This window comes from Ailuropoda melanoleuca, chromosome 16, assembly GCF_002007445.2.
Source record: "Ailuropoda melanoleuca isolate Jingjing chromosome 16, ASM200744v2, whole genome shotgun sequence".
Lineage (NCBI taxonomy): Eukaryota > Metazoa > Chordata > Mammalia > Carnivora > Ursidae > Ailuropoda > Ailuropoda melanoleuca.
In genome coordinates, this window is record NC_048233.1 from 48,441,795 (window position 1) to 48,462,284 (window position 20,490).

Below are 20,490 nucleotides of genomic sequence, written 5' to 3' on the forward strand. Positions count from 1 at the left end.
CTCCTTCCTTTCTGGTTTGGATTCCTTTTATTTCCTTTTCTTGCTTAATTGCTCTGGCTAGGGCTTCTAGTACTATGTTGAATGGGAGTGTTGAAAGTGGGCACCCTTGTCTTGTTTTTGACCTTAGACATTATTTTTCTTTTTCAGGAATAATCTTGGTTATACATTTCAGATTTAACTCATGAAGTCCTAGGGAAAAAATCCTATGAGGATTTGATTGGGATTACACCGTATCTATACATCAGTTTACAGTATATTGACATTTTCCTATCTGTATATATGAAATACCTCTTCATTTATTTTGGCCTTCTTTAATACCTTTTAATAATTTTTTTTCTCATTAAGGAACTTGTACATTTTAAGATTTATTTGTATATACCTTACATATTTTTGTTGCTCTTGTTAATGGTTTTTCTTCTAAATTTCATTTTATGCTTGTGCCAGTGTCTAGGACTGTACTTGACTTTCATATATTCATTTAATGCCAACTTTCTAATCCATTTTATGAATTAAAATAGTTTATTTGTAGATACTTTTGAGTTTTCTGTATTCACAATGAGAGTGACTTGCTAGTTCATGCTACATTTTAATAAGAATTAGGAAATGACATCATATCTGGGGAGATATGAACCCCTTGGAGACTTGGCTTGCCAAGTGGACTACAGGTTTGTGTCTGGTAGACCCAGCTTTCTGTAAAGTGTGTGACTGGGTGGGCACAGCAGAGGCCAAATGCAGCCTCCACTCATTCTCTTGGCTGTGTGCTGTTGTGCATAGGCAGATGTGGCAGCCTTGTGGAAAATCATATCAATTGCAAATAATGACAGTTTTGTTTCTTTCCATTCTTACAAATTTTCTTTCTCTCTACACTAGCTAAGATCTGTAGTACAATAATGAATAGAAGTTAGTGGGAATGGGCATTTTTATTTTGCTTTTGGTCTCACAGGAAACGCTTTCAACATGTTGTCGTTAAGTATGTCATTCCTGGTATATTTTTTTCTTGGTAGATGTACTTTAATAAGTTTAGAGAAGGTCTATTGTATTTCTAGTTTACTAAAAGGTTTTATTATAAATGGCTGTCGAATTTTATAAAGTTGTTTTTCTTCATCTATTAAGATGATCATAATGTTTTTCTTTTTTAGCCTATTAATGCAGTGGGTTTCATTAATCTATTTTCTAATGTTAAAACAGCTAAAACATTAGGCTAAAACCAACTTGGCCATGGTGTATTATCCTTTTCATATACAGCTGGGTTGTTCAATGATATTTTGTTTAGTATATTTTCATCTATGTTTGTATATGAGATTGGCCTATAAATTTCCTTTCTTGTGTTTTTGCTTGGTTTCAGTATCAAAATTATGTCAGCCTCATAAAATGAATTGAGATGTGTTTTCTTTTTTCTTGTTTTCTAGAAAAGTTTGGGTGAGTTTATCTTTTTTTTTTAAATGATAGTAACTCACCTGTGAACTTCTCTGTGCTTTATGTTTTCCTTATGGGAAGATTAATTTGTTTCATGGTTATAAATCTATTTCTTCCTGAGTCAATTTTGGCTAATCTATTTCTCTAGAAATTTGTCTAACTTATTTATGATTTCAGTAATATTGCAGAATATTCCTGTCCGTATAATATTATCCATAATATTCTTTTATCTCTGCTGCACTGTAGTTATAAATTCCTTTTTATTGCTAATATTGTTTGTGTTTCCTTTATTTTTTCCTGAGCTTTCTTCCCAGAGGTTTGTCTATTTTATTTGTGTTTTCACAAAGTAACTTTATCTCTATTGATCCTTTCATTTGTGCTTACATTTTGTTTTGTGTCTTCATTGTGTTTTGCTTAATGTTTGTTTCTATCTTAACCATTTTTCTTCTGCTAAATTTTTTGGAATTATTCTCTTCTCTAAAATGTCTTATGTTGGGGTGCCTGGGTGGCTCCATCAGTTAAGGGTCCAACTCTTGGTTTTGGCTCAGGTTATGATCTCATGGGTCATGCGATCAGTCCTGTGTGGGGCTCCACACTCAGTGGGGAATCTGCTTGAGATTCTCTCCCTCTGCCCCTCCCCTCATCTGCATGTGCATGCGCTCTTTCTTTCTCAAATAAATAAATATTTTAAAAAATAAAAAATAAAATGTCTTATTTTAGAAGTTAAAAATCTTCTAATTTTTATATTTTATTTTCTAATTTAATGCTGTAATTTTTTCTTTTAATTTTATTTGTCTGTATACCTACCATATAATTTTTATATATGTATTTTCATAATAATTTGGTTTGTTTTCTAATTTCTGTTATAATTTCTTCTTTGACCTCTGATTTATCCAAATTATGGGGGTATTTATATTGGGGTAGAGATTGCAATCTGTAGGATACCACTCATTTGAAATTTGTGGAGGCTTGCTTATGATCTAGTCACAAATCATTAAAAAAATAAAAAAAGAACAATTCATGAATCCTTGAAAAGAATGTGTATTCCTGTTAAGTTGAATGCAGTGTTATGTTTAGAAACACTAAATCTAACTTGTGTCATTCAAATGTCCTATATCCTCACTGATAATTTTTCTGCTTGAGCTATCAATTGAGGGCAAAATTGCTTTGGACTCTCCATCTGTGATTCTGGGCTTGTTCATTTCTCCTTGAAATTTTGTCAGTTTTTGCTTTTTATATTTTAAAATTATTGTTGTTATGTACATCCTCACTATTATATTTTCTTGATGGGTCAATCTTTTTATTTTTATGTAACAGATTTCTTCATTTCCATAATGGTTATTGTCTTGAAGTTTGTTTTGTATTATATGAATACATCAGCACCAGAAGTCTTTAAGTAAATATTTCTGTGGTATATCTTTTGAAGTGTTTAACTTTAAGTTGTTTTGGGTCTTTTTGTTTTAGGGATGTTGTTGCCAGAACATGGCACACTTTCTCTCTACTTCTCTCTCTCTTTTTCTGTGTGTGCGTATGTGTGTGAGTGTAATGAACACTTATAATCTTTGCTAAAAATTGGCTAGTTTAATTAATCTCCCCTTACTGTGATTACTATTATTCATTAATACTTGCTCCCCCCCAAACTTTTTTCTTCTTTTTGATTGCTTTTTTTTTAAGATTTTATTTATTTATTTGACAGAGACAGTGAGAGAGGGAACACAGGCAAGGGGAATGGGAGAGGGAGAAGCAGACTTCCTGCCGAGCAGGGAGCCTGATGCGGGGCTCGATCCCAGGACTCTGGGATCATGACCTGAGCCAGAGGCAGACACTTAATGGCTGAGCCACCCAGGCACCCCTTATTTGCTTTTTTTATTATTCATTTATTTTTTTCTCCTGTTAACTTATTTGAATGGTAATGTTTATTTTTATTTTTATGTATATTCTTTTACTTATACATAGATATTATAACATTTATCATAGCCTAATAAGGTAACCCTAGATATTACAGCATTAATCATAACCTAATAAGGCTAAAGTTAATTTACATCTCTATTTTCCTCCTCCTCAAATAAAAGAAACTCAGAACACTTGAACTTAACTTTAGTCATCCCCCTTTGAATTTGCATACAGTATTTTAGATTTATCTTTTTTTCCCTTACCCCACAAGTGAGGTATAATTGTTTCTTATAGTTAAGGTTTGTTTGGATTTACTCAAATAGTTATAAGTAAGTTTGCTCATCATTCTTTCCTGTATCTTAAATCTCTGGCATTATATTCTTTCTGTCTGAAATCCTTTAGTATTTCCTTTGTGGAAGTTTTTTTAAATAATATTTATTTTGTTATATTAGTCACCATACAGTACATCCCCAGTCCTTTGTGGGAACTTTACCTGTTTGAAAATGTCTTTATTTCAGCCTTACTCTTGAAAGAGAGTTTCTACAGGTATAGAATTTTAGGACAATTATTTTCTGTAATCAGATATTTTCTCATTGTCTGCTAACTTTCACTGTTGCTCTTTTTTTTTATAATAATATTTTTTATTATATTATGTTAGTCACCATACAGTACATCCCTGGTTTCTGATGTAAAGTTCCATGATTCATTAGTTGCGTGTAACACCCAGTGCAACATGCAACATGCGTATAACACCCAGTGCCCTCCTCACTGTTGCTCTTAAGTGGTGACCTGTTGATCTAATTCTTTCTGTCTCTCTGTGTCTCTGTCTCTTTCTCTTTTGCACCCTTTGGTTGCTTTCAAAATCTTCTCTGTCTTTGGTGTTCTTTAGTCTTATGAGTTTTCTAGGGTGTGTATATATTTTGTAATTTTACTGCTTGAAATTCATTGGCATTCTTGGATTTGAAAGTTGTTTTGTCTTTCAAAATTTCTGGGAAAAATTTCAGCCACTGTTTCTTTGAATATCACTTTTTCCTCTGTTCTTTTTCTTATCTCCCTTTGGAAATCTGATTAAATACTTGGTAGACTACTTTACTCTTTATTCCTTAGCTTTCTTTCACTCACGTTTTCCCTCCCTTTGTCTTTCTGGGCTGCATTTTGGATCATTTCTTTTGTCTTTTTAGTACACTAATTCATTCCTTAGCTGTGATTAATCTATACAATGAGTTTTTCATTTTAATTATTACACTTTTAATTTATAGAAGTTCCATCTCAAATCTGGTTCTTTCTCAAATCTGCTTGGTCATATTTTATAGACTTTGTTCCTTGAAAATATTTCCAAGACCGTCTTTTATTTCTTGAAACTTAATTCTCTAATTGAGTCCCCTCCCACCCAGCCAGATAGTGTGAATTCAGGCCACATGCCTATATGAAGGCCATATTGTGGTCATTAATTCTTGGGAGAGATTTTACTTCCCTTTTCTCAGTGCCAAAGTTGGGACACATTTCTTGCATCTTCTTTATGGAAGCTTATTTCTCATTTACCCTTAACATTGTGCTTCTGGTCTTTTGGACCCCTGTTTGATTCTTTCCTTAGTCCCTAGGCTTTGTGCCTAGTTTTCCCTACCCCATACCATGTGAAACAGAAGCTTAAGGAATACAGTAGCAGATGTTCCTAGGGCAAAAACTCTCTTCAGTTCTTGCATATTTTCCCTGGTTCCTGCTTTTACTTTCCTCCTGGCCTCTCCAGATTTCTTATCTTTTTTGCCAGCTCAGTGATGCATTTGAAAAACATCAAGAACATCTTTATCAATTCTTCCAAATTCTTCTTATGGAGAAGTATTTTAGAATATGTGGTCCACCATATTGCCAAACACAAAATTCATGTGTGAGCTTTCTCTATAAGAAGGGGACTTTATCGTCACCTAAAAACCAGAGTCTGGAAAATAGTGGCATGGTATGAAGTTCCTTAGAGAGAGACGGTCATCTTTATCTTCACTCAACTTGCTAGCTGTGTGCCTTGGCAAATTATTGAATCTCTCTGGGTCTTCATTTCTGCATCTTTAAAATGGGGATAATAGTAGTACTTGCTATTTTGAATTTTTTGAGGAATAAATGAATTTACGTGAAGCACTTAGAAGAGTGCTTGGCACATAGTTAAGTGCCCAATACTGTATTTCATCGAATTTAAGATGCCATAGATTGTAAGATGCCCTATTACTTCATAAAAGAGAAAATATGCTTTCAATTAAACAGTAACACAATGCCAAGATGTCATTGACTGAAACATGCATCCTAATTTCAGATGAAAAAAATGCATCTGAGGACCACCTGAGTATAATAAAATTTAGCTGTTATTGTGAATGGGTGCATATGAGCAGAGAGGGCAGTGGCTGAGAAACAGAATCTTAGTCTCAGAATTGATGGGACTTTAAATGTTTGTAGGTATTTATTCCATCCTACTCTCACCTCATCAACTTCTGGACTCTGGCTGTATTGTGCATGAAGTAGAGTCAGTGTCCAGAGGGCTAATTGTCACTAAACAACACAGAATTCCACCATCTCCTCCAAGGCTGAGGAAGAAGGGAAAAGGAACTTATATTTACTGAGAGACTTCTGTATCTAGCACACTTACAGATGCTTTAAGTATAGCATCGACATTAGTTTTCACAATTAGGTTAATTCAGATTAGTTGCTATAACAAACAACCCCCAAATATTAGTGGCTTAACACATAGTGTGCATTTTTCACTTACCCCCGGACTGATGTGAGTTGGGTGGCTCTACTCCAAATTGTGTTCAGGACTCATCTTCTTCCATCTTTTGTCCTTGCCGTACTGTGGCTTTCCAGTTGCCTTGGCATCTCTCAATAGGCAGACAGGGGAAGAGAGAGGGACGTGGAAAAAGCATACCCTTTATTACAATATAATTTAAAACTGTTCAAGACCCCCCCTTTTATTGATTCCTGGGGAACTTCTTGGAGGGAGAAATGACTATAGGTTAGAGTGCTTGGAGAAGGCCTTTTAGATGAGGTGGGATTAGAACTGAGTCCTAAAACGTTGGTATTACCTGGAGATAGAAAAAGAGAATTGAGGAGATATTGGTCTGGACATGTTGGGGTGCCATGACCAATGAATAGCATTATGGAAGGGCAAGAAGTTTCTGGAGAACCATGGAATCCCCTGTTGGGTAACGACTAATATATATTGAGCTCCTACTCTGTACTAAACACCATGCAGTGTGCTGTTTGGATGTGACATGTGACTTACCAGACATAAATGAGCCTTGATAAGACAGCATTCTGTGAATGGGCTGTTTTTTGTTTGTTTGTTTGACTCATTCTGTGCCCCAGACTGTATGCTTCTTGCCCCTATGTTTTCTTTCCCAAGAGTATACAGACCCCCTCAACCTGGGGCCTCATCGTGACTCAGAGAGGGAAATAGCTTGCCCAGTGTAAACTCCGAGCGTGATTTATGAAACAGGATGTATCCAAATTTTCACCACGCTGGAGCTATTCAATTTTCTCTAATGGCTTTTATCTGAGAGTTATGTCTGTTCGTGGCAGTCACGACCAGTAAGTCATTAGCTTAAAGTATACTGATTGTTAATTTTAGCACCCTGGGATCTGGGCCCAGTGAGAGAGGGCTCTCACTTTTGCAAATCAGAGCTAGGGAACGTTTGAGCAGTTGGCTAACATTCACATCAGGAAAAGTTAGAAAGTAAGAAGGGATAATTAAAAAGTTAAAGAGTACAAAGCAGTTGATTAGCTGGATATAGTTCAGGAGGCTGTAGAATGGCCTCCGTCTGACTGCTCTGCTCCTGTGAGGTACTTATCCTCACCAGGAGAGAAACAGAACCAGTCTTATATTGAGCAACCCCCGTGTGCCAGGTACTTCACAGATGTGATCTCACTGATCCATACAGCAACGCCACGAGGAAGGAACCATTACTTCCGTTATCTTTATTATATACCCCACCTGACAGATAAGGATACTTAACGCCATGATCACAGAGCTAGTAACTGACTCTGAATCTTAAGCAATAGATGTCTGGATGGTGGTGACCCAAACGTCCAGCCTAGCATCTCTCAGGGGCTACACTCTGCTTAAGGTCCTGGAGGTCTGGGGTGCCAGTTGCTCACTTCTGATGCTTAGAAAATCAGCAGCTTGGCACCAGCTCCCAGACGCCGGAAACTGCAGTTTCCTTGCGTGGTTCAGGGCTGGGTGCTCCTCTGCTGGGCAGCTGGGGTGGCCGAGTCGTGGAGCCAGGACGGGCCCATCCTGAGGACCAGGATGGGGGACAGCATAGATTTCCAGGCTTCGGGAATTTGGGCTTCCCTCTGGGGCTGTGACACATGCTCCTTCAGGAGAGGCTGCCTGGGGCTTGTCTTTGCCAAGTTGGAGCCGTTCAGAGGATGGGCAGTCCTGTTGATCAGGAACTGGGGCAACATGGGCCTCAGCAGGGAGAGCTTGACTCTGGCTCCTTTCTCTCAGACCTCTGCAGACTCATGGGCATCTCTGCATCAACCTGCCTGGCTCATTCCAAGACTGAGCGGAATTAGACTAGGACTTCCTGCAATGTCTCTATCCACTGTTCATTCAGCTGTGTTGATAGCCACAGCAAAAGAGAAAGCTCATGAGTAACCATCCCAGTTTTATAGATGGGGAACTGCCAGAACCATTGATTTCCCAGGGTAGATCACGCTGAGCCTGGGTGGGTCTCTCAGGGCTCTAACCACCCAAAGCCTTCTTTGGATTTCCAATATGGAGAAGTTTATGGCAGTGGGGAGACCTGGGTGCAGGTCCCAGATATGGCTCAGCTTGCTGTGTGACATGAGGCAGACCTCTCCCCTCTCTGAACGAGTCTCTCCATCTGCCCCTGTTCCTCTTTGTGCTTCAGTTTCCTCATCTGAAAAATGAGGATAACAAGAGTATTTTGAGGACAGAATTGAAAGCATTTACTACAGTGCCTAATGCATAGTTAGCACCCTAAATATTTCTCCCTCTTCTACTTATTATTGTTATTATCATTATAGTTATTATTACAAGGCAAGACTCTCTAAGGCCTCCCAGTAATTCTAATACTCTAGTGTTATGACGTGAGCTCCTCTAGGAAGGCTGCCTAGATTGTGGCTGGAGGCTACAGTCTTACCCCCAACATATTTGTGCAGGTGGGATTCTTGTTACCTTTCAGGTAAAACCCAGAAGGTAGATGTATCCAGTTCATCAGGGGGAGTTTTGGGGCCTTGCCTGTGCTCTGTTGAAACTGTTCTGGCTCTGGAATTGAGGAGCAGGGCTCATGTCTGGGTGGCCCCTACCTGACGCACAGTCCTTCTGGGCTGCCCAGCCGGGGTGTTCAGAGCCCGACAGGCAAGCCCAGCTCTGGGAGCCCTGTGGTCTCTTCTGCCCACTTGCTGGACTCTGTTGCCTGACAGCTGTAAAGGGTCACTCAGGCTTCCTCTAGAGAGTTGCTCTGTCTATATTTCATGAGGCTCAGTCCATTCAGTAGGCGAGGTGACAGCTGGCTTAGTTTCTTGTGCCTCCCCTGGGAATGAGGGCTCTTAAAGTATCTGATTGCTGTGGGATGCTGACCACCCCAGCTAGCAATACTGAAATGTCTCGATAACTATTGCCACCTTCCCACAGATCAACAGGGCCTCGAATGGGGGCAAGGAGGGAAGCTTGTTGTTACCTCCCAAAGCTCATTGCAGCAGCCCTCCTTTCTACCCAGTTCCCCATGGCTCTAGCCCCAGGGCTTTTGTGGTCCCCCTTGGGAGTCACATCTGTCTCTTAAATGGACCCCCTGCTGCTGGCCTCACTCCCTGGAGTGCATCCGGTTACAGGCCACCAAGGGAGCTGAAATTTCACTCTGATCATTTCAGTCCCCTACTCAAACAACCTTCAGTGGCTCCCTGTAACCCACAGGATAGAGTCCAAAGAATCAATTCCTTTCATATGCAGGACCACAGAGACACCTTCCCTCCAACCCCCTGGGAGAGATCTGGGTCCCTGAATACTCGCTTCATTTTCTGGTCTTTTCGCCACTGCTCACACTGCTCTCTTGGCACTGAATGTCCTTGTCCCATCTTCACTTGGCAAAATCCCACCCTGCATTTAAGACCCAGTTCAGATGTAGCCTCCTCTAAGAAGTCTGGCCTACTTCCCTGGCTGAAAGTGGCCACTCCTTTTTCTGCATTCCCACGCCACTGGGATAGTTTCCTCTAAACTTCACCCCAGCCGGGAGTGCTCACTGCAGCCTTCTAGAAACACTTGCAGTGCCTTTAATCTTCCCATGCTCTTCCCTCCACACTTCCCCTTTCCTCTGCCTCCAAATTTCTCTTGCAAGGGTCAGTTTTGGGGTCATGCCCTGAGGAACTTGCCATGAGCCCCTCTCCCCACCTTCCATTCCATTCCTACCAAGCCCTCTGGACCTCCCTTAGCACCTCCTTGCTTTTTTGTTGTTGTTGTTTGTTTGTTTTTTTGCAGTTTTTGCAGTTATCATGCAACTGTCTCTCCTCTATCTGGGAGAACCTGCCTAGCAGAGCGAAGAGCTGGGGTTGGGGAGGAAGCCTGCCCAGCCAGGTATGATCAAACTGTGAGGACTACAGAAACTCAGGAGGGATGGGTGGCTTCATCTCAGGGGGGGTGTTAGGATGCCGAGCTCTTTCCCTGCAGCCTGTATGGTTGGAAAAGCCCTCCCCCAACCCTCTCGACGAGTACTCATCATAATGTGGCAGCATAGACACCTGTCTCTCGTTTCCCAGCGAGGAAGCTGGGGTTCCTTTGGTAAGAACCCACCCAGTCAGTCAATAAGAGTTCATCGATCTGATGGCTGTGCACCAGGCATCTGTCAGGAGGGGGATGGGGGATAGAGCAGTGAGTAGAACAGACCTCTGTTCCCTGCCTCCAGGATCCCCAAGGGAGAAAACTTTAAGCTACTAATTTCAGTTGTTTAATTAAAATCGTGATAAATTCTAGGGAGGAAAAGTAATGAGGGGGTAGGGGATCACATAATGAGGGACTTGAGTGAATCCCCAGGTCTCCTTCCCCCCCCACCCGCTCCCCCAGCTGCCTCCTCCCTGTACCTAGCACTGCAGTGGAGCTTAACTGCTTTCCACAATATTTACTGTCCTGCCCTGTTGACAGCCCTAATGGATTCTGCAGATTAAATAATCCCAGCCCAGCCTCGAGCCATACCAGGATTGGCCCATTAGACAATGGCAGAAGCCACCCTGGTCATGGTTCTAATTGAATAATTTACTGTAAATTGCCTACCATTTCCTTCTGAGCCCAAGCTGGCTTGTTAGCCAAATGGAGGTGAGCAAGGCCTGCCTTGAAGAGGAGGTAGGAGCAGAAATGAGCTGTCCGAATGAGTGGTTGTCACAGCAGGTATTTAATTAAATCAGAGACACTTAAGGCTTCCGGTCTGTCTTGTAAACTAGCCTCTCCTGGTGGGGGAGGCAGAGCCTAGCTCCCTACAGAACCAAGGCTGCAGCCTCCAGAGTGAGATTTCCAATGAGTTAGGAAGGGCCTGGGGCAGGGTTGGGGCGTGGGGACGGAAGGAGTTTCCTCTTTCTTGCTCACTCCTGCCTGTGTCCTTTCCACCTCTCCTGGGCAAGACAGCATCTCGCATCTCTGCCCTGAGATCTATTTCTCACTCCTCTTTCCATGAGGAAGAACACTTCCTCTTTGAGGCTACCATGCGCAAAGCACATGATTTCTTTTCTTTTTCTTCCCTCTTCTTTTCTTTTTTCTTTTTTTTTCTTCACTTTTCTCTTTCAATCTACTGGGGGCTTTTGCAAGTGATCACATTTAATCCTTATGAAGCTCCTAGGAGGCAGGTATAATTGAAGGAACCACATTGGTGGAGGTTCATGATTTTCTCAAGGTCATGCACCAATCTGGTCAGAGTCAGGGTTTGAATCCAGATCTGTCAGACCCCAAAATTCAAGGTTTTTTTGCAACACCATTGAGGACACAGTGAGGGGCAGAGGTGTTACCTTGAATCCATTTCCTGACATGCTGTATAACTTTGGAGGCATCGTACTTGGAATCTCTGCCCAATAGGATGAGTCCAGCCTAAGGCTTAGGGGAGGTGGCTGTCGGGTCAGCAGGCTGTGGGGGCTTCCCTGAGGACTGCATGCTCGCAACAGGTCTCTCTGTAAAGCTAGTGACACTTTAGGCTTTAGCTGGGATTGTGGTTTCCTCATCCCCTGATCCCTTTAGGATCCACAGCTGTCCCCCTGACTCTCACAGAAGGAACCAAGGAATGAGGAAGAGAAGAGACATGCTCACCATCTGTGCCCCTCTTCCCTCCACCATTTGAGTGCAGTGTTGGCAATCTGCTTCATTTTCCCAAGGACTGTTCTTCTGTGCTCTGGCTGTGTTGCAGACGGCTAGCACCAGACAAGGCTGGAGGACTCCCCGTCTGGGAGGTGGAGGCAGTGGGAGGCACCGGTGAGAAGGAAGAGAGCTGGAGGGCTGGGACAGCTGGGGGCTGGGTGTGGTCGCCACCGTGGAATGGAGTCGGGCTTCCTGTTAGCAAATGCAGGACTCATGCCACTTCTTTACTGCCATCAACCCGTCCATCTGCTCCAGCACCTCCCCTCGAAATCCTAAAACCTGGCTCCTAGTCCTCTCTCACCTACAGCTGTGTGACCCGGAGCAATGCACACACCTCCACTGAATTTCAGAGTCTCGTCAGTAGCAGGGGGACGATGATAGTATTAAATGAGTTGATATTATATGAGCCATTTAGAACAGTGCTTGGTTCATGGTACACACTCAATAAATATTAGCTACTATTATTATTAGAGACATCTTGTAAATATCAGCTGGGTTAAACTCTTGGAACTTCCTATCTCACCTCCCAGATGTTCTCTCTTACCTGCTCCTCATCCCCAGTGCCTATGAGCTGTGGCTCCTCTGAGAGCTAATCTGATTCACAATCCTGACTTTGACCATGCCGGTCATCGTGTAGGATCCCGGGCGCAGGCCCGCATTGAAGCAAGATGTGCTTTCAGGCATCAAGGAGGCTTGTCCCACTGGGGCAAAGAGGCAGGATAAATAGTACAGTCGGTAAATAAGGCAGTGATGCAAATGCAGCCCAGATGTCCCCAAGAGGCCTCTCCAGCCCCTGGGAAAACCTGCAATCACAGGAACCAAGGTTTTGTTTGCTGGATGGCTCCACTGGCACAACCGCTGGGAGGCCATGGGTGAAATGGATGAACAAGGACATCTCACTAGGCTTTTTTTTTTTTTTTAAAGATTGTATTTATTTATTTGACAGAGAGAGAGAGACAGCCAGTGAGAGAGGGAACACAAGCAGGGGGAGTGGGAGAGGAAGAGGCAGGCTCCCAGCAGAGCAGGGAGCCTGATGTGGGGCTCGATCCAGGACCCCTGGATCATGAACTGAGCTGAAGGCAGACACCTAACGACTGAGCCACCCAGGCGTCCCTCACTAGGGCATTTTAATGCAATCCAGATATGTCAGGTTTATTGTCGCATTCCCCTCTCCTAGGAGCCCAGTGGTCCCTAATGAAAAGGAAGCAGATTGTCTGGGCATGATTTGTTCCTCCTGTGCTCTGGCTGGCTTCTGTCTGAGGGGCTCACAGATCAGGAATTAGGAATCTGTTCTAGAATTGCATGGTCACTGAGCTATGTTTCTAGAATCTACCTCTTAGAAATTCAGATCATTCTCTTGCATCCAGGCTTCTGCTCATGACAGCTCTCCCTTTGTCTGGGTGCATCAGATACTACTTGATCAGATCCGAAGTTCTCCCAATACCGAGGCTATGCCTCATCTCCTCATAGAACCCTAACTGGATCATCCTTTGAGGGGCCTTGGAGCTTCCTTACCATCTCCATGTCCTTGCCTGCCATAAGCTTAAATTTCCTCTTTGCTGTTTGTGCGCTGCACTCCTTTCTTCTTAATGATGGGGATGGAGGTAAAATAAGATCTGCTTGCTCACTGCTGTCTGATGACGTCATAGCATTCACTCGGAGAAGTTGGCATTTCCCTTTGGGGTTCTTTAGTCAGGCACGTCAGAAGGGGAACAGTTACCTCCTTTTGTTGTTTCTAGCTTTTTCTTTTGCCATCCTTTTCAGGCTGCTGACTCACTGGGTTCCAAATATATACTTTTTCAATCATGATCTTAACACTAGAAGTAACAATGGCGATACTGCCGTTCTTGATGGGCACTTGTCGAGCACCATCAAAGCTTTCTATGCTTTTTCTCATTTTCTGCATCTCCCTCAGCAGAGCTGACCACAGGGTTGAGCACACAGCGGACTCTCAGGGTATGAGATAACAAAGGCTACTATTTATCACGCTCTCACCCTGGCCTGACACTTGCACAGTCCTTATCTCAGGTCATTGCTATCATAGCCCCGTACAATAGATAGTATTATTCTCAGTTACGGAAAAGGAATTAGGGCTCAGCATAAAGGTATTAAAAATGTATTCCACTTATCTTTTCAACAGACACATAGAGTGCTGGCTACATGGCTGGCCCTTGGCTTAAGAGGTTCATAGGATGGTGGGACCCGCAGACCGGGAAGCAGGCAGTGGGAGTGAGTCTCTGGAATTACATAATGCCCTAGTTTATTCTGAGCTCCTGGCTCCCATACTTTCCAGATCGACTGTCTTCTTCTTTATTCCAAGCATCATAAAGGATACTTTATGTCCAGCAAAATCACTGTTAATTAAAGTCCTCCTCCGTTTTTTCTCATAAGGGTCATTTGTAATCATGGAGTAAGAGTTTAATTTTTCTGGACTTATCTTACCCTTCTTAGCTATTCTCTTCCTACAAGTTCATACTTGTGTTTTCTCAGAAAGTCTTGAAATCTGCTGTCCTCCAGCTCAGGGCATGCCAGGTGATGGCCAGTCCTCTCCTGTGTTGTTCTACCAAGCAAAAGTGGCAGAATCTCCCTTTTCCTCAGGGAGGGCTTCCTCATTGGCTTGGAAAAGGAGGTGGCAGAGAGGGAGGAACAAGGAAGGGACAGGTGACAGGAGGAGTCAAACAGGTGGAAGGACACTCTTGTTTTGGTCCAACCAGTGAGGCAAAGGCAAGCCAGGTGGGTCCTCAGTGCTGGGATTGGAGGCCCCTAGAACCTGGTTTACCTTTATCATTTAGGCTGCTTTTGGCTGTCTACTAACAAAATCTTCTCTTTAAACAACAAGAACTTTATTATCTTACATAATAGGTAGGCCTAGGGGTGGGCTGCGTTCCGGAGTTCATTGATTCAGTGGCTCAGGGATCAAGGACCCAGATTTATTATTCTCTGTGTGCCAGCTTTATTCTCCCAGCTGGGTCCTCTCTTGATGGCAAGATGGTCTCTAGCAGCAATGAAGTGACGTGCTTCCTTGCTCAGGTCCAATGGGAGAGATACTGTCTCCTTGTGGTTTGCAGTTAGGAGAAAGAAAACTTTTTCGGGAAGCAATCCTGTCATGGCTCATTGGTCTGAATTGAGTCCCATGTCTATTCCTGAACCAGTTACTAGCAGTTTGGGTGAAATTATATCATCTGAAGTGGAATGGATCTGGGGAAGCAACCACCATGCTCATTACAGAGTCACATTTCCCAGGCATAATCAAAGTGAATAACCCAGTGCTGTGATGGTTATGGAGAATTAGCATGTAGAGTTTCCAGATTTAGCAAAAATACATGATGGCCATAAATGTGCATTTCAGATAAACCATAGATACTTTTTAAGTATAAGTACGTCCCATGCAATATTTGCTGGTCTGTGTGTCCCAATGTTTGGTACAAAGTGATATGGATCAGGCAAATGTTTGATAATGGGAGATAAAAGATTGTAAGGATTCCTAGTGAACTCGGGACATAGGACTAAGTCCTACGCTATTTGTGTGAGAACAGTGGAGTCTTAACTGGTTCAAAAAGAAGAGGGTGAGGGGGCCTTCCCTCCGTACTTGCCTTGGCTCCTTGTGGCCAGGAACTAGGAGAACAAGTGATTGCACCTCCTTTCTCAGGGCATCTGTTGACGCTGTCCTGCCCTCTCTTTTTCCAGGGTCACGACCGCTGTGGGCAGGCTTTGCTGCAGATTGGGATCAACATGATGGCATTGCCTGGAGGCCGCCACCTGGACTCCATCCCTCTGCCGGGTCAGCGGTAAGTCCCATCTCTTAGGGCGAGGCCTGCTCCATCTGGCCTCTGGCTGAGGCCCAGCTCCAGGATCTTAAAGTTGCAGGTGGTCCCACCTCTCTGTACACTGTCCTGGAGAGGACGCTTAAGGCAAGGCATTGGGGATGCTATGTTGACTCAGCAGATACTGACAGAACTGGGCCATGTCCAGTCCCCCAAGGGGCTGAGGTCTAAGATGCAGGCAGACAATGAAACAAATTGAATGAGGTGTTCTGCCAAGCTAGGGGCCCCAGAGGAAGCTCCTGATCCCGCCTGGGCCAGGAGGCTGGAGCCGTTGTAGGCCCTTGGGTTGTGGAAAGCTCTCTCTGAGCCTGTTGAAAGGGACAGTCTACCCTTAGGTGTCTTCTCCTTCTCCCAGGGCACCAAGGAGGGAACAGAGCACAGAGCTGATCCTAGGGGATATTTAGTGCCCTGAGTTGGGTCGGAGGAGAGAGGTGGAGAGGAGGGAGGAATACACTGAGCAGAGTTGAAGCCCAGATGATGAGGTGAGAAAGGGGAGATGGGGGCACCAGAGGTGACTTCACACGGCTGAAAGCTGTGGGGGCCTGGCTGATCCTGGAGGCCGGCACCAGAACCAAAGGGGAAAGTACCAGGGCAGTGAATCTGGTGGACAGCTGTCCTGGTTGCCCCAGGACTGTCCTGATTTGGGCCCTGAAAATTTTATGACTTTGAGGAAGATGCCTCAGTCCTGGGCAAACCAGGCTCTTCGGTCACTCTCATGAAGGTTTGATCTGTGGGGGAGCCATGCAGCTGAGGGCTCAGGACTTTTGCCTTGCTTTTCTTTTTTTTTTTTCTTTGTTTTCTGAGACATTCTGATGGGGCCATTTTGAGGCAACAGAATCTAAGTAGCCCTTGCAAGACTGTTAAGTCATTGTTGTTTCGTTCAGTATTTTCTTTTTTACATATTATAGTCATCACTGATATCTTACCTTTATTCTATCCTTAACCATCCCCCACCTGAATTATCACATGATTCATTTCTATATTGTTTGGGTTTTGAGTATATTTCTAAGCATATGTTGCTTTTAAAATCAGAAAAAATGTTGACTCTTTGCTAAAAGTCTACTGGTAGTGGGTTAACCTTTATGAGGCCATCAGTCTGCTCCCCCAGAGTCATCATTGCAGCAGGTTTACGGGTATGACTTACAGCTCATGCATGCCGTTTAGAATGGGAAACACTGTTAGAGATGTAGCTAGGAATTTTCTGTGCAGCCTGACACTGAGAGTAAGGGATCACATGGGGGCCCAAATTTCTTTCCACACAGTGTGTCTTAGGCAGAACTCAGAGATGGTGAGAGGCAGACCCATCAGGATCCACGTGTGTTGGAAGAGCTGATGGCCTTTCATGGGGTGAGCAGCGGCCATCAGCTTTGAACCCATGATAGCCTGGTTTCAAAGGCAGGCTCTACCTCTTACTAGCTGTGTGGCCTTGTGCAAGTTCTCACACCCCATCAGCCCCTCAGTTCCCTCACGTATAAATGGGGATGAAAAGAGTACCTACTGGGGCACCTGGGTGGCTCAGTCGTTAAGCGTCTGCCTTCGGCTCAGGGCGTGGTCCCGGTGTTCTGGGATCGAGCCCCACATCGGGCTCCTCCGCTATGAGCCTGCTTCTTCCTCTCCCACTCCCCCTGCTTGTGTTCCCTCTCTCGCTGGCTGTCTCTCTCTCTGTCAAATAAATAAATAAAATCTTTAAAAAAAGAAAAGAAAAGAAAAGAGTACCTACTCATAGGGTTCATGTGTGAACCGAAGGAGTTAGTGTGAGCAAAGTGGCTGTTGTGCAGGGAAAGCTACATAGGGGGCGCTCTTGTTCATTGAGTGCCTGCTGCAGGTCCTAGATCCACTGTGGCTCTTCACGAAGGTGATCTCAGGGCAGTCTTCTAGAAATCCCTTCCCGGACCCCTCTTGGCTAGTGACCTTACCGGGAAAATAAGAAATCACCGATGGACACTCCCAGCAGCTTAATATTTTAAACCAGGAGAAAGTGGAGCTGTTCTAGATGAAGTGGAATCGTAGTCTTCCTGGCTCCTGTCCAGACCAGGCAGTAGTAGGTCAGTACTTGTGTACCAGATGGGCAGTGTGTTGGTTCAGAAACGCCTGGGGAGCTTCCCAGGTGCAATCTGAAACCAGCCTCTGTAAGTGGAGGGCAGGGAGAGACCAGAGAAACAGGCGGGCCACTCCAGACTGGTGGGCAGCAGGTTAAACAGGCAAGGGAACTTACGTATGAGGCTTGTCTTGAGTGGTCGCAGGACATGTGGATTCCATACCTGCCACCAAATCTTAAAAGTTTATACGGAGGCCTTAAGTGGGTTCAGTCATGTATACCATCCAGACAGTCTCAGCATCCCATCACTGTCTCAGGGTTGTGTCCCTGGGGCAGCCTCTGGGAGTGGGGAAGGCAAGCAGAATGCACATTCCAAGGACAGGGGAATGGCCAGGGTCCTGCACACGGGTCAACTGGTGGCCATGTCCTTTGATGACCTCACCCAACACTATAGGGCTTTGGGACACTTCCTCAGAGCCTTCTGGGTCCTGGGATGGTCAGACCAGCACCTGTGCTGGGGTTGGGGAAGCTGCTGTCACAGGGCAGTTTAGGACAGCGGCTAGGGGTCAGGACAGCCTTAACTTAATTCTTGGTTCTGCTGCTTATTAGTTGTGACCTTGGGCTTTAGTTTCTTCATCTATGAAAGGGGGATGTTTATACTTACATCATTGGGTTTTGATGAAATTTTAAGGAAATACGTATAAAGCACCTGCCTGCACACAGGAACTGTTCCATCAATGTTCAGCTCTCCAGATGAGAACTGGGTACCTGGGGTAGAGAATTGGGGCAAAGGTAGATCAGATCCTGGCACCCTTTCCGCCTTGGGAAAAGGTTTCTTTCTCTCTCCCACTTCCACTATCCTCAGAAGTTCTAAGGATACAAGGAAGTTAAAGTACATGACAATGATTTAGAAATTGGAACTGTTCTTTTGGAGGCAGGCTAGGGTTTCTAATTGATATCGTACAGACATACCTTGGGAGGAAAACCCTGGACTAACGTGACCCCAAGAGTTCTGGCTGGCCACAAAACTGCAACCTGAGAAGAGGTTTGCTTAGAAAGTCTTCAGCCCTGAAGCTCTGATAGGGCAGGGTGGGGGAGCAGAGAGAAAGTGGGAGTTCTTTTAATATATTTAGAGCCTGGCCTGGCCAGAATATTGGGGGAATGCAATCCTGGACCTACCAGCCTATTAATTGTGTGTGTTCTGGGAGCGGGTGCATGAATCGTGTTCACAAAGAAGGCTTATGTGTATTCACAGGATGTCAGAGGGGTTAATTTATCCAATCCAGTGCTGCACTGTGGACAGATAATAGTAGCTACCTCTTCTTTCCTCTTGTTCCAAGCTCTAGAGGCCTCTAGAGTGAGGAATAACACCATAGTTATTGTCCCCACATAAATAATTAATGCCGGATAATTGACTTCTCTCTGCTGTGTTCCGCTGAAACTGAATTTCACTCTGAAGTGCCATTGTTCATTTCAATATGCAAAATAAATAAATACTGTCAAGTTGCATGGGATCAGCCAACAGCTTGGGTGACTCATATGTATTAGGCCTTTGGTATTTGAGACCCCTATGAATAAATAGCATCAAAAAAGACCTATCTAGGCGTGGGCTCTGGGTAGAGAGCAGAGGGCAGGGCACCCTGGCGTCCCAGATCAGGGCCTGGAATCCCATGCTGAATAGGCGTGGGTGATAAGAGAGGGAGTATTAGGGTTCTCAACTCCAACTCCATCTGAATCTCCTGGAAAGCTTTCAGATTTAAAAATAATAAACAAGCCAAAGAACAAAACCCTACTTTTGGAGACGTTACTGTGGGCCTAAGGGGTTGGAAGCATATAGGCCTTGGAGTCAGACTTGGACTCAAGTCCTAGCGCTCCTCGCTACTAGCCATGTGACCTTGGCTCCCACTGGACCTGTCTGTTAGATGGCATCCTGTGTGCTGATTGTTATCTCTATTTTGCAAATGATGGGTCCCAGGTTGGGTTCTCTGGGAAGCAGCCTTTGGGATGGAGTTGGGAGTTCAGGGTGGTTATTAGGGAGTGCCTTTTGAACCAGCACCTGGGAAAGGGAGAGGACAGAAGCAGGACCAGGAGGAGGGAGAAGATGAGCTGAACGACTTCAGCTACCCTCACAGAGAGCTTCGGAATCACAGTTTTGTTCATTGGCCAGGGTGGCAGGGCCTTCATTCACGTCCCACTTGATATGTCTTTCAAGTGGGCAGCTGTGGCCAGGGCATGAACTTGGGTGAGTTGGCTCTGAGACAGTCTGAGGGCCTGACGGCTGGAGGCTGTTAGCTAATGATTCTCCCAGCAGCTGAAGGCAACAAGTCCTTCCTTAAAGGGGAACCTGAGCAGCACATACATCTGCCCCATGGGGAAACTGAGGCTTGTCCAAGGTCAGAGCTTACAAGGAGCAGAGCTTGGATAGATGTTTCCAGATAATGCTTGAGCCTGAGTGCTGGTCAATACTTTTTTCCACCGTGTTCTTGGGGGCATCACACAACAAACCATTCACTCATTCATTCAGGTAGTCGTTTACTTGTTAGCCTTCCACAGAATTTTTCTACACATATGTATCAAGTGCAGATTATGTGCCTTGTATGATGCTTGTGTGCTTAAGGACATGTTGGTGACCACATTGGACCTGGTCCTTTCCCTCGTGGAGTTTACTGATTTGTCTCTTGACCTGATCAGTCCTGCATGTGTGCAAGGATTCAACTCGAGTCTTTGGTTTGGGATCGCTCACTGTCAGTGACTCACTTTCTCACCTGCTTTCTGTTCAGCCTGGAGTCTGAGATGAGCTGGGATGGGTGCTGCTGCAGCTAATGGCAGGCAGCCTCCCAGATGGCCTGGCCTGCTGGCAAGGAGCCGTCCAGCTTCTGAGCCACTGGGGGCCACCGCAGGCCAGCCTGTCTCCAAGTAGATAATGGCTTGCATGTGTGCACCCCTGGTCTGTGGCTGGTTTTCTGCTGCTGGCCTGTTTT

General features: G+C 44.4%; 1 protein-coding gene across 1 annotated transcript in view; it reads left to right on the forward strand.

Moving 5' to 3' along the window:
• The window catches only part of INSC (INSC spindle orientation adaptor protein), a 159,355-nt gene that overhangs the window by 16,089 nt on the left and 122,776 nt on the right, over positions 1-20,490 (forward strand). The window contains exon 3 of the mRNA XM_019801014.2: positions 15,335-15,435. Within this exon, the coding sequence (XP_019656573.2) occupies positions 15,335-15,435 (101 nt within the window). The remainder of the gene's footprint in view (positions 1-15,334; positions 15,436-20,490) is intronic.